General features: G+C 40.2%; 2 protein-coding genes across 2 annotated transcripts in view; one reads left to right on the top strand and one right to left on the bottom strand.

Moving 5' to 3' along the window:
* gmeb2 (glucocorticoid modulatory element binding protein 2) overlaps positions 1–4988 on the top strand; it is a 7378-nt gene extending 2390 nt beyond the window's left edge. Inside the window, exons 5-10 of the mRNA XM_047807190.1 lie at positions 439–542; positions 1310–1464; positions 1705–1776; positions 2374–2511; positions 2615–2737; positions 2945–4988. Of these exons, the coding sequence (XP_047663146.1) occupies positions 439–542; positions 1310–1464; positions 1705–1776; positions 2374–2511; positions 2615–2737; positions 2945–3528 (1176 nt within the window). The 3' untranslated portion in view covers positions 3529–4988. The remainder of the gene's footprint in view (positions 1–438; positions 543–1309; positions 1465–1704; positions 1777–2373; positions 2512–2614; positions 2738–2944) is intronic.
* Positions 4989–7528: 2540 nt separating this feature from the next.
* Positions 7529–10000, bottom strand: part of pdyn (prodynorphin) — a 3596-nt gene continuing 1124 nt past the window's right edge. The window contains exon 3 of the mRNA XM_027165294.2: positions 7529–8678. Within this exon, the coding sequence (XP_027021095.1) occupies positions 8076–8678 (603 nt within the window). The 3' untranslated portion in view covers positions 7529–8075. The remainder of the gene's footprint in view (positions 8679–10000) is intronic.

Here is a 10000-nt window from a genome sequence, read left to right as displayed (position 1 = left end):
CCAGTCCGTCCCGTGGTGTTTTATTCCCCTTATACAGTAGTACAGTCAGTTTCCAACAGTTAGCTTTATTATTGTTAAAAACCGTCCCATTTTGTGGATGAAGAAATCTCTACCAGTTCCATTATGGTGTCTGTGCAAAAGTTTGTACAGCGTTCAATTATGTATATTTATTTATTTTACTAGTTGTAGGAGTCGACGTATTTCTTTTCTGAGCTCTGTCCGTGTTTTGCTTTGTCGTGAGATCGAAAGCCTTTAAGAGGAGAGTGTTTTGTCTTGTCGCTCGATTGCTCAGGATAAATAAGACCTCTTTCTCAGGTTACATGACAACTTGTGCTGGATCTTGACCGTGACCTTTGAAATTGCAATTTTGTGTCATGCTGCCGGACGACGCGAAGCTCATAAACCCTCCTCATCTCCTCCAAATGCTTTATGTTCCAGTTCAACAATCACCTGATCAGTCCTAAGGAGTTTGTTTACCTGGCTGGAAAATCCACTCTGAAAGACTGGAAGAGAGCGATACGGCTCAACGGCACCATGTTAAGGTGCGTTACTCCGACGCAACACGGCCGACCAAACGAACTCGTTTCTCTCTCTTCTAAACAAGCGTGATCTGTAACTGTGTAGAAAATATACCGTGGTCTTTTAGGTGGAACTTCAGCTCGTACTTACAGGAAAGTTTTTTTTTAGGTGAACAATTTAAAACGAATGATTCTTAGTCACCGTTACTTGATACAATTTTTTTTATGGGTAATAACGAAGAGCTTGTATGGACAGGGGTGTGCAAACTTTTAACTAGCAGTGCAATTACAAGCATTAAAAGCAACCATTGTAATTATGAGAATAATACGTATTGCTTTTTTTTTTAAACAAATCGTATTGGGAATGTCTATGAGACACGTAATCACCTGTTCGTTAGACTCAGATCATAGTAGCGATAAATAATTATTCTATCATCAGCTTTTCTTTTTCTTTCTCGCAAAACGAGTACGAATACGAATTTAAAATAAATCACTGTTTACGGGGCAAAACTTTACAACATCTGAGCATCGCAAGGCTCTGACACTTCAGACCCGTCTCCTCGTCGTATCAGCAATTCTATATTTCAAAGCTAAATAAGACAAACGCGAGTTATTAACATAGAAACGATGTCGTTTTTACCCGCGATTCGATATAGAAAACGGTCCGGTCCGATTCAGAACAGGACCAGCGAACACTCTGAGAAAGTGTTTAGATCCTGGTTAACGAGGTCCTTCCTAACCAACGGCTCTGTTACTCATTCACTCCTGCTTTGTGCTTTTCTGTCCTGTAGGAAGATCATGGACTCCGGTGAGCTGGACTTCTTCCAGCACTCGAAGCTGTGCTCCAACACGTGCCGCAGCACCAAGATCGACCTGGTGGGGACACGAGCACCTCTCAGCAGCCAGGCGTCCACCGAGACCACGCCCACTCCGTCTTCCGCTGACGGTACCGTTAAGTTGCGCACACGTCTTAAGTTTCATGCAGGTTTTTTTCCAGTCATGTAAATAAAAATCCCTGTTTTTCACAGCAAAGAAAGAAAAAAAAAAAGCACGTAAAAGCACCCGCTTCCTGTCAGACACACCGTTACTTCCTGTAAACACTACAGTGAGACATTCGTATGAACATGAATAATGAATGAATGTTCACTGAAGTATCGTTAATGACGTGTGTTTAATGTTTAAACAGTAAACGGATCTCCGGCCACATTTACATCAGAAACGTCAGACGAAAGCACCGAGTGGGTCACGGCTATAGGAGGTGAGTGAACGAATCGAATCAATGCGTAAAGTTCTGTATCGACTCTATGCACACAGTCTACAGCGAAACTCTTACTGTTCGGGTCGTGTTAGTTTTCGGAAGATAAACAATCCCTGTCCAAATCACACCGTGTCTTGTGCACGATCAAGGCACGTCGTCTTTATGTGATTATAATCAGGCTGATCGTTATTAATAGGTCACGTGACTATACAGACACGTTTACATGGAGACTCCTTCAGTTTAATGCCAGTGAAATATGGAGTCCCTCAAGGGTCCGTTTTAGGACCGATGCCGCAGTATACATGCTTCGCTTGGGAAACGTCATTAGAAGGCGTGGGATTAGTTTCCATCGTTATGCTGATGATACGCAGTTATTATAAATGTTATAATATTATAATTATTATAAATAACACACGTCTGTAGGCTGGGACACCAGTAACATACCAGAAGCCCAAAGAAAGCATCGCTTCTCTGATCTCTCCTTTTAAACGTCGTGTACGTTTCTCCATTCCTCATTCTAAAACTTCCCGTGAAAGACGATACAGTAGAAAAGAGAAAACACTCCAACATCTGATCACAGCTTCTGTTTGTTCTCAGAGGACACCATGACGTTCTGGAAAGGTCTGAAGGATGCCGGTCTGCTGGAGGACATCGTGGAGGACCTGCAGAAAGAGATCGAGGAGATCCTCAAAGGCCTGGAAGAACGCATCAACGAACCCCCGCTGCAGGACAAAGGTCAGTGGGGATATCGTCAGAAATGTTCTCTCCTGACGCGTAACTCCTCGGATCGGTTCACACGTCCGTGTTAACATACAAGAGTCACGTTTGTCGTGTGCAGATGCTGCGCTGCTGAATAATATCGTTCAGAACTTTGGGATGCTGGACCTGGTGAAGAAAGTGCTGGCCAGCCACAAGAGTGAAATGGATCGCTGCAGGGAACAGTACACTCAGAGTTTAGCAGGTGAGTGCTGAGTGTCTGCGTACGCCGCAGTCATGACCTGCAGCTGACCTCCACATGCAGTAGAACATGAGCGAATCTGTAATCCTTATAGATCAGAAACATTCCGAACTCATGGCCCAAAACCTTACAGGCTGAAGGGGTGCCAAAATTTATGGTTAACGCGATATCTTGATTTCTGATCACTTCTCTTTTGTGCGGCTGCTGTAGCTCTGGAGCGCCAGTGTGACGAACACCGCAAACGTGCCAAGGAACTGAAGAGCAAATCCCAGCACCTCAACAACGTCCTCATGAACCTGACCCCTGTAGCCACACCCCCAGCTCCCAAGCGCCCCCGCCTCACCCGTGCCGTTTCCGGACCCGCCTCGGTGATGGCTCCACCCGCTCAGCCCACCCAGTTTACCCTGCCCATCACACAGCTCACAGGCATCCCATTAGACAAAATCTTATCGACTGTGGGAGGCTCCGCCCCTGGTCAGTCCCCCTTTATAGGGAGCTACACAGTCCTGACATCTTCAGGAGGAGCAGAACTGCAGCATGACATGTCCAATCTGACCGTGCTGAGCTCAGATGTAGCAGGAGGCTCCATCGTTAAAGTGCTCAGTCCCATTCAGCTGCTCACGCTGCCCACTCTGGGAGCCGGAGCCACGCTGCAGAACCTGACAGCACCAGCAGGGGGCAGCACCTTCGTGGCCCTGCCGGTTAGTGCCGCTGCAGTGGAGACACTGGGAGCTCATGCAGAAGAGACGAGAGCAGAGGGCAGCGCTGAACAGCAGACCAAAGACAAGCAATAGAAAGACACGAGATTTATTAGATGTTTTGTTTGTGTGTGTGTGTGTGTGTGTGTGTGTGTTTGTTTGTTTGTTTGTTTGCATGCGTGTTATTTTTTGACACATTTCATGTCTTACACATTTCTACAGTCAAACGTCAGCTTGCTAAAACTATTTTGTTTAAATGTATTTTCTTTATTTTTCTAGTCACATGATCGCTACCAGTCCAGGATGGTGAGGGTTTAATATGGAGAGAGTAAAAGGGCCACATGTTAAAACTAAAAAAAAGCAAAATAAAGTGACAAATCCAAACAATTTCTTGAATCAATCCTCTGCTGTATGGCCAGACCCAATGCATCAGACCCAATGCATCAGACCCAATGCATCAGACCCAATGCATCAGACCCAATGCATCAGACCCAATGCATCAGACCTAATGCATCAGACCTAATGCATCAGACCCAATGCTCTGCTGTATGGCCAGACCCAATGCATCAGACCCAATGCATCAGACCTAATGCATCAGACCCAATGCTCTGCTGTATGGCCAGACCCAATGCATCAGACCCAATGCATCAGACCCAATGCATCAGACCTAATGCATCAGACCTAATGCATCAGACCCAATGCTCTGCTGTATGGCCAGACCCAATGCATCAGACCCAATGCATCAGACCCAATGCATCAGACCCAATGCATCAGACCTAATGCATCAGACCTAATGCATCAGACCCAATGCTCTGCTGTATGGCCAGACCCAATGCATCAGACCCAATGCATCAGACCTAATGCATCAGACCCAATGCTCTGCTGTATGGCCAGACCCAATGCATCAGACCCAATGCATCAGACCTAATGCATCAGACCCAATGCTCTGCTGTATGGCCAGACCCAATGCATCAGACCCAATGCATCAGACCTAATGCATCAGACCCAATGCTCTGCTGTATGGCCAGACCCAATGCATCAGACCCAATGCATCAGACCCAATGCATCAGACCTAATGCATCAGACCCAATGCTCTGCTGTATGGCCAGACCCAATGCATCAGACCCAATGCATCAGACCCAATGCATCAGACCCAATGCATCAGACCCAATGCTCTGCTGTATGGCCAGACCCAATGCATCAGACCCAATGCATCAGACCCAATGCATCAGACCCAATCCTCCTCTGTATGTGGTCCCGTGTTTCTTCACTTCTCCCTTCACCAACAACTTCCTATTTACTATTAATTTCTAAAACAAATGAAAGAAAACGAGTCTATAATTAAGTCTATCATTACTGCTATGTTTTAGGTACTTTTTTTGTTTTATTCTCTTGGTTTATTTGAGCAGGAAAATAATCCCTGGGGTTGATTTTGGTGTGTTTGTGTTCATGCGTATGTTTATTACTCAGCTGTTACTATGGACACTTTGTACAGGTTTGTGTTAATGATCAGTGTTATTTCATACCTTTCCTCCGATAAAAGGATTTCATGGAAACCTGGTGTGTGTGTGTGTGTGTGTGTGTGTGTGTGTGTGTGTGTGTGTGTGTGTGTGTGTGTTTCTGGAAATAAAGGTAGCGTTCTTGGAAAAGCATCAAATGATTTTTTAAGTACATGTAAAGGTGAGGAAAAGAAAAATAATAATAATAATAATAAGCTCATTTTTGGCTAAAGGAGGAGACAAACACTTTGACATATAATTTAGATTTTGGTGCTTGGCAAATCAAACATACTGTACCCTGGCCACTTTAATAGGAACATACACAATTATCTAATCAGCCAATTGGAGGGGGCGGAGCATAAAGCCCAAGAGCTTTAGTTAATGTTCACATCAAAACCTCGGGATGAGGAAAAAATATCTGATCTCTGTGTCTTTGACTGGAGGAATTTTTACGCACAACAGGATTCGGAGTTTATACACGATAGAGGACGCAAAAAAACAACAACATCCTGTCACGAGGACGGAAACACTACTGATACGAGAGGTTAGTGGAGAAAGGCCAAGCAGTCAGGGAGGTTATAGTACGTGTTAAACGTGTCATGAGTCGACTGCATGTGCTCTGTCTTTCTGTGGCGTGTATTATTAGTGGTCTGTTTCACTGTAGTGTGTGTGTGTGTGTGTGTGTGTGTGTGTGTGTGTGTGTGTAGTGAGTTATAGCCTTATTTAACCGAAAAGCCCAAAGGAAGATTTGTAGCAGTCATAAGTGATAAAACATACAGTGCACAGGAGAAGAAAAGATTAGGAGATGCTTCACACATCACTAAGCTCAGGCGTTGTGTAGTTTGGGTTTCTATAAATGCTTGTGTGCATTTCTTGTGTATATTTATTACACAACTATAACTCACATTAAGGTGTGTAGAAAGAGATCGAAATGCACTACTAGTACACAGTCTTTCAGCATAATTCATGTGTCTGTGCTTTTATCTGTAAGTGCTGGTGCTCTTCACACACACACACACACACACACACACACCTTTCAAGCATTAGGATCCGCTATCGATCGTTTCCCATATTCAGAAGAACACGGACACACAGACATGTGATTTCTTAGTCTGAGCTTTATGAGCATCACCAGCAGGCACCTTGAAGAACATGTCGGAATATAAATGCGAATAAAAGGTCGGTGTGAAGGTTAATCAGATTTACAGCACGCGAATTTTCAGGTATGCAAATCAGGAATCGTCATCGTCATCCTGATGAACATTTTTACATTCAGGGCATTAAATCCAAGCTGTTAGAAATGTTACTGCTAATAAAAGCACCCAGGAAAGTAACATGGTCAATATCTTGACGCTTTGTAAAAGGTTTACATCTAGAGCTCTTAAGGGGTCTCTGGTGGTCTTCAGTTTTTAAAAGTAAGTGTGTGTGTGTGTGTGTGTGTGTGTGTGTGTGTGTGTGTGTGTGTGTGTGTGTGTGTGTGTGTGTGTGTGTGTGTGTGTGTGTTTATGGTGTCAGGATGGTCTGGATCCAGCACCACTCTGCCGAGGACAAAGCACTTTTGAGAATATATAAATATAAATCACCTCCTTTTCTTCGTCTAAAATACTGTCGAAAGGAGACTTTTTATGATGAATGTGTTATCAATGATCATTAAGGACTCCTTAAAGAAGGATAATTTATTTATTTTTTGTCTGTTTGTTTATTTATGTTTTGTCTGTTTATTTATTTATTTATTTATTTATTTGTCTTTTGGTTTGTTTATTTATTTGTCTGTTTGTTTCTTTATTTATTTGTCTGTTTGTTTCTTTATTTATTTGTCTGTTTGTTTCTTTATTTGTCTTTTGTTTTGTTTATTTATTTGTCTGTTTTTATTTATTTGTCTGTTTGTTTATTTATTTATTTGTCTGTTTTTATTTATTTGTCTTTTGTTTTGTTTATTTATTTGTCTGTTTGTTTATTTATGTTTTTGTCTGTTTATTTATTTATTTGTCTGTTTATGTATTTATTTATTTATTTATTTGTCTTTTGGTTTGTTTATTTATTTGTCTGTTTGTTTCTTTATTTATTTGTCTGTTTGTTTCTTTATTTGTCTTTTGTTTTGTTTATTTATTTGTCTGTTTTTATTTATTTGTCTGTTTGTTTATTTATTTATTTGTCTGTTTTTATTTATTTGTCTGTTTGTTTATTTATTTATTTGTCTGTTTTTATTTATTTGTCTTTTGTTTTGTTTATTTATTTGTTTGTTTGTTTATTTATTTGTCTGTTTTTATTTATTTGTCTGTTTGTTTATTTATTTGTCTGTTTTTATTTATTTGTCTTTTGTTTTGTTTATTTATTTATTTGTTTGTTTATTTATTTGTCTGTTTTTATTTATTTGTCTGTTTGTTTATTTATTTATTTGTCTGTTTTTATTTATTTGTCTTTTGTTTTGTTTATTTATTTGTCTGTCTGTTTGTTTGTTTATTTGTCTGTTTTTATTTATTTGTCTCTTTGTTTATTTATTTGTCTGTTTTTATTTATTTGTCTTTTGGTTTGTTTATTTATTTGTCTGTTTGTTTCTTTATATAATTGTTTATTTATTTGTTTGTTTGTTTGTCTTTTGGTTTGTTTATTTATTTGTCTGTTTGTTTATTTATATATTTGTCTGTTTGTTTGTTTATTTATTTGTCTGTCTGTTTATTTGTTTGTTTGTTTGTTTGTTTGTTACTTCTGACAAAGGTTAGGTGGGGAAACTGAAAACTTTAATATTTTACATAGAGTTACAACAAGATTGTGCTAAAACACTCAAACACGTTTTGCTATATATATTCTGTACATCCAGTTTAGTACGTTTGTACGTTTTATACTTCTGTCGTTAAACTGCAAGTCTCGATGTTCCGAAGTAAAATAAAGTCTGGCGAATCAGAGGTCTCTCCCTTTATTGTGATTTCAAAACAAGCATTAAAATACAGCACGCATGGGATTTGTTTACACCTAACAGAAACATGGCGGAGATTTAACACACGTGCCGTAAAGAGCGGGTTGTACAGTGGATTCGGGCTCCACACGTTTAGCAGCATATTTTTTGGCTAGTACAACAAAAAGTCATGAGGCTTCATGAGCCGGTAATAAGTTCAGCTACTTTTTCTTTCTTTACAAAACACTTTAAAGACCAAATTCGTCGTATGATGAAGGCTCCTCGTCGGAACGCACAGATATTTTGAAATGACGTCGTAAAAAGCCGCCATATCTCTTCTGGTTGTCCCAGTTCAATTTAGGACGGATTCTTCTCATGAAGCCTCCGTATCTTTTCTGCAGCTCCTGTTGGCCGGTTTCTTCTTCAGGCTCGCTTCTTTTGGGGACAAATTTTCGCCGGAAGCCGCCATAACGTTTTACCTCGTTCAGCGGAAACGAACTGTCGTAAAGTCCCAGTTCATTCTCTGAACGTTCCCAGTCCCCAGTCCCAGTTCGTTCTTCACCTTCGACTTCCTCGGTCAGTTCGGGTGCATTTCTCTCCATCACCTTTAACATGGCGTCGCCGTATTTCTTTGCCAGTGACCCCTTTTCTACAGCGTTCTCCCTCCAGGGTGAAATAAGCAGGTTTTTTTTGTTTTTCTCGATCCTTTTTATGAATCCTCCGTAACGCTTGACTGGATTGGTCACTATCGGATCCTGTAGATCGTCCTCGGGTCGATCCCATAAGATCTTCTCGCACCGAATCAGCTCGCTGCTGGACGTCAGTGTCCCGTCGCACTCTAAAGTACAGGTCTGATCGAGGGGGGAAAAAAACATGGGAAAGGACAAGATGCGTGAGAAATAAAACAATCCCAAAGTTTATTTTATTTTCCTATTACAGAAGGAAACAAATGCATTGTTTGCTTGTTTGATTGATTGCCATGTTATTGAGAACCTCACTATTCTGAAGACTTCCCCTACCTGGAAAAAAAGTTCTGACACTGGAGACTCCTTCCATATTCAATTCAATTCAATTCAAATTTATTTGTATAGCACTTTTTACAATCGACGTTGTCTCAAAGCAGCTTTACTGAACATAAACATAGAACAAAAGGTTATTATAAAGAATAATATAAAGATTAATATAATACAAAAATTCAAGATTAATATTAGATAGATTTAGTTCACAATTTGTTTGTATTTATCCCCAATAAGCAAATCTGAGGTGACTCAGGTGACTTTGGGGAGGAAAAACTCCCTTGGATGGTAAAGGCAGAAACCTTGATAGGAACCAGACTCAAAGTGGAACCTCATCCTCATCTGGGTGACACTGGAGGGTGTGATTATATGACATAAAAAAAAAATAAGGTCTGATAAAAGAAAACTGCACCATACACATTTTCTCTTAGTGAATCTGCTTATATTTAACCTTCGGTCATGTAAATGTGAACGTCGTACGAGTCCATACTAATGAATCCCTGTGAACGAGTCGTTACTATAGAAACGATAACATATTATAAAGTGCATACGCTTGGAGCTGCAGTTGAAGAAAATTACTCAGAACCTCCTGAGCAGTTCGATTCAAGACCTCATCCAGCACGGATGTTTCTTTCGATCCTATATTGTGTATCTATTCAGTCTAAAGTGAATGGAGCGAACTTTTAAAGACGATTACATTTGATATTCTATTCGATTGTACACAATTACTAGGCTCCATGCACGTTTCCAGGTAAGACATACAGATTAAAGGTTTTAAAAGATGTACTTTTCAACAACGGGATGGTTTAGTGCCCTTTTTCCTGACAGGGTAGAGTATTGAACAGGTTTCTGAGTAAGAGGAAGTAACTAATGGATAAATATGTGTGTTCATGGATGACACTTGGATGACTCTTCATGCATGTAATCTAGCATTAAAGTTCACACTAACATCTGATTGCTATTATTATTATTACACATACAATTACATCATTAAATATTTTTGTGAAACGTATAAAGTGTTTTTACACAGAAATACCAAGATTCACATTTGATCTGTAACCGAATTTTACACTCATTATAAGAAAAAACATGTAAACGATCTTATTTGGTTTAATTTGTTTCCTGCTTCATGCGCTGTCCATGGTGCTGAAATTCAT

The sequence above is a fragment of the Tachysurus fulvidraco genome, chromosome 23, assembly GCF_022655615.1.
Source record: "Tachysurus fulvidraco isolate hzauxx_2018 chromosome 23, HZAU_PFXX_2.0, whole genome shotgun sequence".
NCBI classification, from domain to species: Eukaryota; Metazoa; Chordata; class Actinopteri; order Siluriformes; family Bagridae; genus Tachysurus; species Tachysurus fulvidraco.
The sequence above is the reverse complement of the archived record's forward strand: the minus strand, read 5'-3'. Positions and strand labels throughout refer to the sequence as shown.